This window comes from Pteronotus mesoamericanus, unplaced genomic scaffold (assembly GCF_021234165.1).
Source record: "Pteronotus mesoamericanus isolate MK-2021 breed Mesoamerican mustached bat unplaced genomic scaffold, CSHL_Meso_final contig_56, whole genome shotgun sequence".
Taxonomy (NCBI): Eukaryota; Metazoa; Chordata; class Mammalia; order Chiroptera; family Mormoopidae; genus Pteronotus; species Pteronotus mesoamericanus.
In genome coordinates, this window is record NW_026555201.1 from 6,376,412 (window position 1) to 6,390,036 (window position 13,625).

A 13,625-nucleotide genomic window follows, 5' to 3' on the forward strand; every position below is an offset into this window, starting at 1 on the left:
CAACTAGAAATCCAGGCTGAAGCCCTCACCCCACTTATATCAATGCCTTTGCACTATTTCTCATAGAAATGGTACTCTGAACACAGGGTTATAGACCAGCTGGGTTTTCCAGTTGCCCCACTACAAGCAGGATCAGAACAAGTACTGACTGACGAGGAAGTTTGGCTCCAAAGTGGAAAGAGAACATTGGAAGCAGAAGTGGGGACAGAAGGGGAGCTCAGAAAGGTCTGTGCGGCCCCCTGCAGTAGTAGGGAAGATGGTTTCTCTTCTATTTTTCTATGAAAAACACACGGCTGTGACTTTCTGGGAAGGTTCCTAAGGCAGTGGTTCTCAAAATTCAGTGTGCATTAAAATCACCCAGGCAACTCACTAAACATGCAGAATCCCTCACCTCCAGTTGTTTACCATAAACAGTTCTGATGGATTTGTTCCCTGGACCACACATTGAGAAACTCTAAGTGAGAACACAAAATGAGGCTTGACACAAGCAAGTGATGTTCATGTGACTGTTAACTGGGGTTTTTTATCAAAAGCACTTATGTTATCATTTCTCTGGGAAAAATTAAAGTGGAAAAAGTGGCAATAATGTGAAGTCATTGGGCTCTTGCTTCTCACATACACAAAAAGCTGTCTTTCACAACAGAACCAAATATTTAAAAACAAAAAAGCAAACAAACAACAACAACAAAAAACAAGAACAGTAGATTCCATAAGTCTTTTGCAGGGGAGGGTGCATTTTCAAACTACTATCCATAAATGTAGGCTACTATAAAAATAGAGAAAGGAATGTTAATGCCCTTTCAAGCTCTAACCAGCCAGTCATTCTACACATCCATTAAGTTAGTATCAATTAATGCATCACCTTTTCTTCTGATGTTGCTGCTGATCCTTTCTAAGCAGGGCAGGTGGTTTAAAGTGGGTTTTCCAGATCATTTACACAAATTGGCTAAATATTGTGTCAGGCAAACACAGGGTGAGGTTAGAGAGTCTGGAGCAGTGGGACAAAACAATGCCCATTTGGGGATTAAATTTTTAACTGCAGCATCTTGCTCTAGTTAAGTACTTACATACCAAGTAAGATAATGAGCCAGAAATGACTGACAAGCAAGTGTGTTCAATGATCCCAACAATTTCTTTGCTTGCAAATTTCTCTTAATGATCAACTTTGCCCATACTCTTTAGAACTGGGTTAATATAGAAGATTTCCACAGTGTTGGGGGTTGGGGGTGTTTTGCCACCCTTCATCCTGACATGCTTTTTGGTCACAGACTGATCTCATACTCAGCTCAATTCCTTTGGCAGACCAACCCTAGGGACTGATAAATAAACTTTCATATTATTTGGAGTCCTTAGGACCCCAGATTTCACACTTTGACTCAGATGCTAAAGTCTGCAACCACTGCACAGAAAAAGTGTCTTGCATCTTGCACATATGAGCTTCTGTTGCTGTGAATTACTATCACATTGACACTCCTCAGTGTGGGCATGAGACTGATTAGGGACTGTGTGCTTCTAAAGGAGCCAAGTTCATGGGCTCAATTCCTGAATAAGGCAGTTGGCTGTGCTACTGACAAGTGTACCTTCCTCTGGCTCCAGCCAGGTTTTTGTCACAGGGATCTGGCACGAGAATCTAGATTCCTTAGGACAGACTCAACATCGCTCTAGAAAAACAGCTCACAACAGGAACTCCCTAATGGTCAATGGAGGCATGTTTAGGACAGACAGAGAACCTCATGTCAAATCCTCCATTAGCAATGAAAATTTAGTTTGGATTTTGAAGAGTATTCCAATTAAATATATGTTGATTGAATGTATGGATACATGAATGAATAAAGGGAAACTAAGTTTGGAAAGATGAGAAGAGGTTAATGGGTAAAGCTTTATAACAATTAATTCAGTAGATATTTTATTGCACATTTATTATGTGTCTAGCACAACAGACAAAACTCCTACCCTCATGGCACTTGGGGTCTTTTGGGAGAGAAAGATATCCGTCATGATAGGCTATGGTAAAAAATGTTACAAAATCAATGCTTTGTTTAAAACAGCAAAGGCTTATTGTTCATAATTAACACCCCTAACGGGTCAGTCCAGCATTCTGCTCATTGTAGTTACCCAGGACCATATGGAATGCTGCCAGTCACCATTTCAGAAGGGAAAAAAGAATGCAGGGAAGCATGTACTGGCTCCTAAACCTTCTGACAAGGAGTGACACAGGCTACTTCTGTTCACATTCAATTGGCAAAAGCAAGAACAGAGACCTAATTTCAAGTGGGAAGGGGAGTATAATCCTGGAATGCTGTGTCTGGAGAGAGAGCGCCTGAATTTGTGTAGGCACTAATGGCTACTATAGGAAAGAAACAAGTAATAATGCAAACAAATGTGAAGTTCAGTAGAGACAGTTCTTCGGAGGGAGGGAAGAAGGTGCCATGTTATGTCTATGTGTGCCTATAATGGGGGAATCTGACTTAGAGGTCAGGGAAGCATCTACCCAGCCCACCCCAGGAAGGGGTACTGAGGCCTGAAGGAGGAGTAAGAGTTAACTAGGTGGGAAAGGGAGGGAAAAGCATTTCAGATAGACAGATGGCAAAGGTCCTGTGATGGCGTTGAGGGTTTTGGGGGTGGGCAGTGAGTAGGAGACCCACATAGCTAGAAGAGTGAGGGATTAGATGAGGCTGTAGGACCATAATGTGCATGGCTTTGTAGGACATATTATGGAGTTTAGTTTTTATTCATTATGTCTTTATTGTGAGGGATTTAAAGCAAGGGATGACATAATCATATTTTTAATTGTTTTATTGATTATGCTATTACAATTGTTCCAATTTTCTTCCCTTTGCCCCCCTCCACCCAGCACCCAGACTCCCTTCAGGCAACCTGCACACCATTTTTCATGTGTGTGGGTCATGGGTATAGGTTCTTTGGCTACTCCATTTCCTATACTGTACTTTATATCCTATGGCTATTCCATAACTATCTATTTGTACTTCTAAATCCCCTCACCTCTTCACCCATGCCCCACAATACCCTTCCATCTTTTTTTAGATTTAATTGTTGATAGGTAATTATTGCCATTTTATTGTTCATAGTTTTGATCTTCTTTTTCTGAAATAAGCCCCTTTAACGTTTCGTATAGTAGTGGTTTGGTGATGATGAACTCCTTTAGTTTTCTCTTGTCTGGGAAGCTCTTTATCTTTCCTTTGATTCTAAATGTTAGCTTTGCTGGGTAGAGCAATCTTGGCTGTAGGTCCCTGCCTTTCATAACTTTAAATATTTCTTGCCAATCCCTTCCAGCCTGCAAAGTTTCTTGAAAGAAATCAGTTGACAGTCTTGTGGGAATTCCCCTGTAAGTAACTAACTGCTTTTCTCTTGCTGCTTGTAATATTCTCTCTTTATCTTTAACCTTTGGCATTGTAATTCTGATGTGTCTTGGAGTGGGCCTCTCTGCATCCATCTTGTTTGGGATTCTCTGTGCTTCTTGAACTTACATGTCTATTTCCTTCACCAAATTAGGACAGTTTTCTTTCATTATTTTTTCAAATGGAATTCTAATTTGTTGCTGTTTCTTTTCTCCTCCTGGCACCCCTATGATGCCAAAGTAGGAATTCTTGAAGTTGTCTTATAGGCTGCTTACAGTATTCTCATTTTTTTTATTCTTTTTTCTTCTTGTTCTGATTGGTTGTATTTTTCTCCCTTATGTTCCAAATCATTCATTTGATCCTTGGCTTCATCCACTCTACTTTTGTTTCCCTGTAAATTGCCCTCGTTTCAGTTAATGTGTACTTTGTTTCTGACTGGATATTTTTTATGCTGTTGAGGTCCTCACTAAGTTCCTCGAGCATCTTTATAACAAGTGTTTTGAACTCTGCATCTGATAGATTGCTTATCTCCATTTTTTTTAGTTCTTTTCCTGCGGTTTTGTTCTGTTCTTTCATTTGGGCCATATTTCTTTGTCTCCTCAATTTGACAGCCTCCCTGTGTTTGTTTCTGTGTATTCAGTAGAGCTGCTTTGACTTCTTGTCAAATCCCGCAGTTTCTTCCACTGCCCCAACCCTCACTGATTTTTACAGTCAGAAGTTATAGGGACTTACCTTTCTGGCGCTAGAACACTGGGCTGGGTGGTCTGGTCTGGACCTGGGATTGCTGGTTCCTGAGGTATCCCTCATAATTTTTATCCACCACATGTCAACGCGGGACCACCTGTTCTGCCACCTCTCCGTGCCACTCCACGTCTCCATGCCTCTCCATGTCTCCACCCCTCCTACCCAACTGGATGAATGTGCCTTATTTAAATCCTTGGTTGTCAGTCTTCCATACAGCTTGAATTTCTGACTAATCTGGGTGATACATGTATTTGTTTTGTAGTCTAGTTATAATTTTTGCTGTAGTTGTGTACAGAGTTGAAACATATTTACCTATACCTCCATTTTGACCAAAAATCTGTACCTGAAGGCCATTCTTGCCTGAACTTTTGGATCCTTGAATATGCAGACAAATGTCCAGAGATAAGACATTTAAGTGAAAATACAGTTTCTTGATCTTTTGGCTCAGAGCAAGTTCAGTTCTGAAAGTTCACATTGGAAAGCTTAGAAAATCTAGATTTAAGGGGGTGATTCCAATTATAGCAGTATCTTCCAAAGGGCTTTTCATGGATTAAATTTCAGCCAACTTTATAGTCAAAATATATTGTATTCAAAAGAGGAATGAGCCCTGGCCAGGTGGCTCAGTTGGTCAGAGCATGGTCTTGTGCATCAAAAGGTTGCAGGTTTGATCCCCAGTCAGGGCACATACCTGCATTGCTGGTTCCATCCCAGGACAGGGTGCGTACTGGAGGCAGCCAATGGATGTTTCTCTCTCACGTCAATGCTTCTGTGTCTCTCTCTGCCCCTTCCTTCTTTGCCTCCTTCTCTCTCTAAAATCAGCAAAACATATCTGCAGGTGAGGATTTTTCTTAAATGTTTTTTTTTTAAAAACGGATGAGAAGTACTTGATTTAACTGAGTTTGCTGGATATATTTACTACATGACTTCTCAGAGGCTTTAATATGCTAATGTGCATGCACTGCATATATCCAGGACAAAGATACAGTATAAAGCATTTCTTTTTTTTTGTATCTTCACCTGAGGAAATGCTCATTGATTTTAGAGAGAGAGGAACAGAGGGAGAGAAACATCTATGTTAGAAAGAAACATTGATAGCTTGCCCCTCCTACATGCCCCAACTGGGACAGAACCCACAATGTAGGCATGTGCTCCAACCTGGAATTGAACTCACAACCTCTCAGTTCACAGGACAACACTCCAACCAACTGAGCCACACCAGCCAGGGCTGAAGCATTTCTTGAAATGCTTATTTGACCACATGTTTTTTACTCTACAACCCTTTTTTTAGACAAAGTATTTCAGAGGTTTACTGTTCCACTGAAGGCCACCAGCTGTTAATAAAACTGATATGAAACTTCAGGTCTTTTGCTTTCAAATGCAGTATATATTCACTAATGTGCAATTATAAATCCCTTAAGTGGTACTACATGTTTGAAGAATATACCATATGATTTGGAAATGAAAAGAAAACAATCATAATTCAAACTGAGCATTCTGAGGGGCTGGGTTAGTAACACCATCTTCATAAGTGCAGCACAACCCATGTATGCTCGAAAGGAGCTGACAGCAGGCCACCAGAAATACAGTTGTCTAACTGAAGGCAAGATCAGAGTGGCTTTGACAGGTAGAGTAGTAAAAGAATTTACAGGTGGGAGTGTACAAAAAATTCTCGTATCCATAAGCATTCCTTTCAAAATGGAATAAAGGAGACTATAAACAGTCCTTGTTTAGTAATATTTGAGGCTTTCTAATCTTTTTACAATCATTTAAATCGTTACCATGATTAGAAGTTCATGATTAACAAAAATTCTAAGTGCAATTCTCCTCTTTTCTCCAACTCTCACATCTGCAAAAAGGAAAATCATGTCAGTACATTTCTCAAAAAAAAAAAAGAAAAAGCAGGATATGTCCTACAGGATATTTGCTAATGTTTTATTCAGCTATTTAAAAATGGCCAATCTTACTCTTAGAAGACCCTTCCAAAATTAATAAAATGCTCCATTTAGTAGCTTTTCCTGATACTAAGTTTGAACTGACATTCCATTCACTGTTATATTTAATTTTAGTCCTTTATTTTCTGCAACAGCTTCTTTTCAAAGTATCATATATCTAAGGCTAAGAGAAGGAATGCTCAAAAACTGGCTCACTTGCTGTGGTAATATATGAATACAATTGTAACAATACTGAAACATGAAAGGATTATGGTACATTTCAAGAATACAAGGAAGTAGGTTGCGCTAATAAAATCTGCACTTATGAAAAAATAGAGGAAAATACTGAAATGATTAAATACTTTTTTATTGCTCAAATGGAACTTAATTTGTAACCTACCCTTCCTGCCAACTCAATTTAAAATCCACAGGCTAATAATAGGTCAAAGAAATTTTAATCTAAATGGTAGTTTCAGCCTGAAAATAAAGACTTACAAGATTGACATCACAGCCTTAAAAAATAGTGCCAACAATTTGATTCTTTCATTGCTTAAATTGTTACTATTTCCAATGTAAGAACTTTGAATGTATTATATTTTAAAATACAGACTTTGAAGTGCAAACTCATACCCTCAGAAGTCAACATATGTTATTATGATAGGCAGAATTCTACTGGATTTCCAAGATTTGTGCCCATATATATACCTTAACCCTAACCATTCCCCTTAAATTTAGGTAGGACTTGTAAACATGTTAGAGTATCACTCATATGATTATGTTATGATAGGTAAAGGGATTTTGCATATTTCATTAAGGTCCCTAATTAGTTGACTTGGCTTAATCAAAGGAAGATTAATCAAGTGAGCCCTTTAAAAGAGAGCTTAGTCCTGAGCTCAAAGATATTCTTCTGCCAAGAAGCAAGCCATCATGAGTTTATAGCCATAAGGAAATTTATTCTGCCAATGATCACCCAAATGAGCTTGGAAGGGGACCCCAAGCCTCGGACGAGATTGCAACCCCAGCTGACACTTTGATTTCAGCCTTATGAGACTGAGCAAAGGATTAACTAAACAATGCCCAGATTTCCTGATCTACAGAAACCATGGGATAAAAAATTTGCAGTGTTTTAAGCCACTGAGTTTGTGGTAATTTGTTACAGGGCAGTAGAAGACTAATAAGGTTATATTAGATATTTACCATGGTACCAATGCTATGGATAACATGATGACCCTATGAATATGAAAATTAGCTGAAAAGTTAATATTACAACCACACTCTATTACAGCAATATATGTATTGAAGGAAATGAAAAGAATTAGTCATATCAAGAAAGAAACTTGATATAACAGGGCTGATGTGGTCAAACCAAGTTAAGACAGAACAATTAAAATACAACACTATATAGTAGGGGTTAGTAACAGTGATTTTTTTTTCAACTTGGATGCAGAAAGGTAGAGGCCAAAAGAGACACAAAAAGAGTAAAATGACTTAGCAATAGTTTCACTGTAGGGGAGGACAGAAATATTAGAAATAATCTTGGATTTCCATCTTGGACATATGCAGAGAAAATAACAAGGGTGTATTTTCCTATATTAAAGCAGGGGTCAACAAATTGGCCTGCAGGCTAAATAGCCCAGAGCCTGTTTTTGTAAATAAAACTTTATTGGAACACAGCTGTGCCCATTCATTTATGTATTGTCTATTGCTGCTTTTATGCTACGGTGACAGAAATGAGTAATTGCAACAGAGACTACAAGGGCCTAAATAGCCCAAAATACTTACTATAAAAAGGACAGGCAGATAACATTCAAAACATGCAAATACATACCTTCTGTGAAAAAGAATGTTATTGTCCCCCTATTATACATTCATGCATTCTTCCTTTTATTTACAGTTGTCCCCATCACCATTCAAAGCATATTTAGGCACATAACTGTACAACTACAGACATATTTTCAGCCTCTCTTGCAGCTAGTTATGGTCACATGCCTGAAGTTCTCACCATTAGAACATGAGCAAAAGTCTTACATGCCTTGTCTAAAAAAGAAATTTGCTTTCCCTCCACTCCTCTCACTGCTTCCCACAGGATGTAATAAAACCAAGTAGGTAAGCCAGCTTTAACCATAAGGACAAAGAGAGTCTGACAGAAAATGGCAGAGCAACAAAAGGAAAGAAACCTAGGTCTCTGGCTGATCCTGTGAAGGAAAGGTTGACTATCTACTCTCAACTGTTATGTGATAGATGTAAATTTCTATCTTCTTTGGACCGCATATTTTAGAGTGTCTTTATTATAGCAGCTTATGCTATATGTTAATAAACACTCCTACATCATTCACTCCAAGGTCACATTATTATATATTAAATGAAGCTACTATAATTTCTGCGTTTGCAATGTAAGTTTTCTATTGTACGAATATAAGGGTACTCTGGAAAGTTCTAATAAAGAATTCCTCTGGCTTTTAATGTATGGTGGGTCATTGGTTGGTCTTTTTCAAGTTCATCAGACAATAACAAAAGATAAAATTATCCTAAGAAAATCTTTGTGCCCTTAATAATCCAGAAAGATGGAGAGAACTCAGCATGTGCCAATTAACCTGTTCATCACAGAAGGAAGTACAGAGGCTAAAGAATTTAATATACTTACAAAAAGATTGAACATAGAATTGAGAGAGCAATGGGTTTTGGAAGACAACAGAGTAGTTAATAGGTTGCAACTACAAGGTCCCAATATTTTCTATTTTCTGATAGACTTTACTTCTTATCTGCTAATGTGTTCAGATGTGCTGACTCAGTTTCGGTTTCTCTGAACATCAGTCCCAGAGTCTGTATAATTTCAATGCGCGCCCTAGAAAACAAAGAAAAAACATGAAAATGCATGATTTCAGTATAAGTTCAGAATTCCACAAAGTCAGTAATTCTTAATTGAATTGCACTCAGCTATGTAGTGAAAAGTACAAGAAGGAAATTCTGTATATCAAATTGTCACCATTGGTTGAGTGCCTACTCTGATTGTTACATAGTAAGCACTCAAAAATATTTGTTGAATGAATGACTAGCTGTATGTCAGGATTAAAAGTCATTTTCATATTGTTTTTTTGTACTTATATTTTTCCCAAAGTTTTTACAGTAATCATGCACTACTTTTAAAAAATAACATTAACTTTTTCAAGTAGGTAATATTTGACTCAAAATTTCAAAGGCAAAAAAGAAAATACAATAAAATTGTTTTTCTTCTAGACATTCAATTTTTCCCCTTTAGGACAGCCAATATTACTCGTTTCTTATGTAGTCTTTCTTTCAAAATTAGAACAAAATGAATGCTATTTTTAAACACCTATGTGAAGCAAAACTTGAAGTACCATTAATCATTAAAACTATATATTTTGTCTAGTGCCTTCTATTTATCTTTAACTATGGGGAAAAATATCTATGATTATCCAGTCAGTACTTACACCAGGTCATCAGCTCTTTGGCTTTTATTGTGAAGTGCATTCTCATCTGTAGACTCTCACAAGTACTCATGAAGCTGGTTCACTAGGAAATAAAAAAGGTCACTGGTCTGTGAAAGCAGGCAGGAAAGAAGATGCAGTTAAGGGTCTGTTGGTAAAACTCTCTATGCTTACGTAGTAAAAATAAGAAGAAATGATTTCTTCTTTTACAACAAAGTGATTTAAATATCCCCCATTAATACTAGCATAACCCAAATTGAAAACATACTTTAATTTATAATCAAGAGACCACTGTCCTGGTGAACAGGGCAAGAGCTAAAATCTGGAGAGTGAAGCTGGGAGATGCCTTCTAGGCATGGCTCAACCATTAATATTGAATGAAGATTCTCCATAAGCAGGTGTATAATCTCAGGCAAGTCATTCAGTTACCTTGGAATAATATATAAACTGGGAACTACTATAATTCCTGCCTTTCCTAAGTAGTTTGGACCTTGTGAATGTATAATGAAATCAAGACCAGATAAGCTGTTATTTAAAAATGTTTACTATTACAAAAATAAATGCGGAGCACTAGTGTAGTCTATGAAGATGGTGCAGAATGATATTAATACTTCTGTTAATACAGTAGAAATGCACATTGCCATTTCTGCCAAAATAAACACGGACTTAAGAGTGGGAAACCAATTTTTTGTGTTCTTATCCAGTCTTATGAGATAAATCGAGCATGAAAATAAGCACTGGTCCATGAAATCAGACAAGCTGGTACTAATGAGAAATATAACATAATTGCTTCTCTTTTCTATTCCTGTGTTATTCATTTTTTCCCTCAGAACTTTTTTTTAATAATGACAACATAGATTCTTCGTTTAGACAGGGATGATATGTGGCCTTGTTATCGTGATAAGGCATGAGAAGAGGCTGAGGATGGCAGGCAAATAGAGGGAAGAGTGGGGGAGGGGCAGAATGTACACCAGGCCCTAAGAAGTGCTTGGGCTTACCAAGAGACCTAATAAATTAGTATAATGTGGTGGTTTTACACACTGACTCTGGAGCCATGCTCCTGAGTTCAAATCCCAGCTCTGCTATTGATTAACTGTATGACATTTGGCAAATTACTTATGTACTCTGTGACTCAGCTTCTTCATCTCTTATGTGGGTTTAATAATATCCCTTCATGGAATTGATGTTAGCATTAAATAACATAGTATTTATAAAGCCTGAATAGTACTTAGCATGTTATAAGTGCTTAATAAATATCGGTTGTTATCTCCTATTTGCTAACAGGTTCAAGAATTTTCACTCATAAAATACCTCCCACCTACCTGCAACAACATAAAAGAATCTCAAAAATACTATGCCAAAAGATGACAGACACAAAAGAGTACATAGTGCACAATGCCATGCAAGTGGAATCCTAGGACAAGCAAAACTCATATAGTGATAGAAAGCTCAGTAGTTGCCTGAGGCCTGAGTTGGGAGTAACTGACTGCTAAAAGGCACAAGGTAAACTTATGGGACGATAGAAATGTTCTGAATCCTGAGCTGGATGGTCAGCTGGGACAGTTGGTCACCCTAGTCAGGGCAAACCAGGACAGCTGGCCATCCTACGTGCGAAGCACTTAGAATCTGAGAAATGGCCGGGACTGCTCTGTATGGCTGGGGAGGCTGTGTACTACCCAAGTACTCAGTAAAATGGTGGCGACTATGTGTAAGACCACTGGCCAGAATTAGCCTCCTTAGCACCAGCACTACCTGGAATTCTCAACACCTGCTCAATACCTTTCACCTGAAACTGCACATGAAACTAGGGAAGTCTTACAGAATAAGCCTGTAACTTGCCAAATGAGAACTCGGTTGTTTTCACTCTCCAGGAGTCACCGTTTTAAAAATAACAGTCCTATATTCAAAAGTAATTTTTTAAAGTATGGTATATTTTTATTGTATGGTGATGTGCATGTAAAACTTTTTTAAATCCACTTTGTGTTGTGACCATTCAAGGCTGGACAGGTTCCCGTGGGATTTAGGCAGACGGAAGAACATCCGCGGAACCGGCGGGACGTCTGACATGCCTTTATTCTAGGGCAGGGCGATCCACACACACAAGCTGGGTGTTGGATTGCGTGTCGTGCCGGCAGGGAATCCCAACTCCCTTATATATTAAATGCACACAAAAGCGGCAGGGTGCAAAAATACTGTAGAAGAGTGTGATTCGGCGCATGCCGGCCCGCTCAAGCCTATGGGAATGCTTATCCAGCCGGTGAGGGAGCCTGACTGACTCCGTTTCCCCTACACACTTTCTCATCCGACTGTCTGTACTCATACACCCTGCATGCCAGAAGCTTCCGCTCTTATTTACCTCTCTTTTCTCTGATTCTGTGAGCCCAAACCATGTGAGCTACTCTTTTTGCTACCATTCTCCTCTCTTCCCATTTACCCCCGCCCCGACCCCAACACACACAAAGACATCGATTACATCACGCATTTCAAGTGTTAGGCACAGTTGCATTACATTTAATCAGCATTGTAAAATACAGCATCAAAATACAAAGACGATATTTATTTATACAGCATTTTACTTTATCCTTGAATACGCTGCATTCGATAAACGGGAAACAAGTCTTAAAAGGTTAAAAATAAAACACCTACTTTCCAGAGGAGCCTTTTCAGAGTAAAGTTTTTCTGGGCTGCTACTTTAAGTTCCATAATTAAGCGAAGTACCTTCCTCAAAGTATTATCTTTAAAAAAAGGTTCAGATTCAAGTTGACTGAAAGGCTTAATTTTCTCCTCAGATCTTCAGCAACACAAGAAAACAGCAGCTGAGGAATATGAACAATTATTGACAGGTAGGTAAAACTCTGTTACTAATAGAAGTTTAATATAGTTATTTTTCCTGTTTGGATATTTTATTTGTCAATTACAGTTGACATTCAATATTATTTTATATTAATTTCAGGTGTACCGCATAGGGATTAGACATTTATATAATTTACAAAGTGATCCCCCCTGATAAGTCCAGTACCCACCTGGCATCCTACATAGTTATACAATATTATTGACTCTTTTCCCCTATGCTGTACTTTATATCTCTGTGACTATTTTGTACCTATCAATTTGTACTGTTTAATCTCTTCACCATTTTCATGCTGACCTCCCCCAACCCCCTCCCATCTGGCAACTATCGGTTGTTCTCTGTATCTGTGAGTCTGTTTCTGTCCTGTTTGTTCATGTATTTTATTCTTTAGATTTTATATATAAGCGATGTCATATGGTATTTATCTTTCTCTGCCTGACTTATTTCACTTAGTTTAATACCCTCTAGGTCCATCATGTTTTCCCAAATGGGGTACTTTTAATGCACTGGCTCATTCACCATTAAGGGGCTGAGCTAGGAATTATTGTACTATTGCATTTATAGAATGTCCGAAAGTCTAAGTAACCTGTCCAAGTTTCACACAACTAGGGATTCAGAAAAACAGGATGCAAAGTAATGGTAGAAGAGATGTTTCATGTTCTATGCAGGTTGATGGAAACTTCCTAGGATTTCTGAATTGAATTAAAAATATTTTTACCACTTACTTCACAAATCTCGATACCAGCTATATATATGGAATCTTGGTTCTTGCCCACTACCCGCCCCCATTAAAAAAAAAAAACCCAAAAACTAAGAAGGTCTCCCCTAGCCAATCCATAAGCCTCTTTAATTAAGATAGAAATTCAGACTTCCTAAAAAGCAGTCTCTTTTCTAGTGAAGACATGGGAAGAGAAATAATCATAAAAAGTCAGCGAGAACAGAGAGGCAGAAGAACACGATTATAAGCCTGGGGAGGTGGGGGGACGAGATGGGCTAATAAGAATCGTAGATCTGTCCCGACTCAGCGTGGTAATAACCATAGGCAAGTTACTTGGTCTCTCTCTGCCTCAATTTCCTCACCTATAAAATAGGGGTGATGATAGTACGTGTCCCATTCTGCTGTTTTGATACTTTAATTGCCACATGTGCTTAGCACACAGTATTTCCTAAACAGTATCTAAATAAAGTAGGAGTGAACTTTGATACCCCACTTTCCTATATATCCACTTCTAATTACTACCACATTGCATTTTAAAAACAGCTATAAAGTCCCTCTATTCTCTGAGTTCAA

At 38.2% G+C, this 13,625-nt stretch overlaps 1 protein-coding gene across 1 annotated transcript in view; it reads right to left on the reverse strand.

Annotated features, from left to right (window-relative positions):
- CUNH12orf56 (chromosome unknown C12orf56 homolog) overlaps window positions 1-13,625 on the reverse strand; it is a 71,253-nt gene that overhangs the window by 2,479 nt on the left and 55,149 nt on the right. Inside the window, 3 exon segments of the mRNA XM_054580229.1 lie at window positions 8,789-8,879; window positions 9,487-9,593; window positions 12,130-12,274. Of these exon segments, the coding sequence (XP_054436204.1) occupies window positions 8,789-8,879; window positions 9,487-9,593; window positions 12,130-12,274 (343 nt within the window).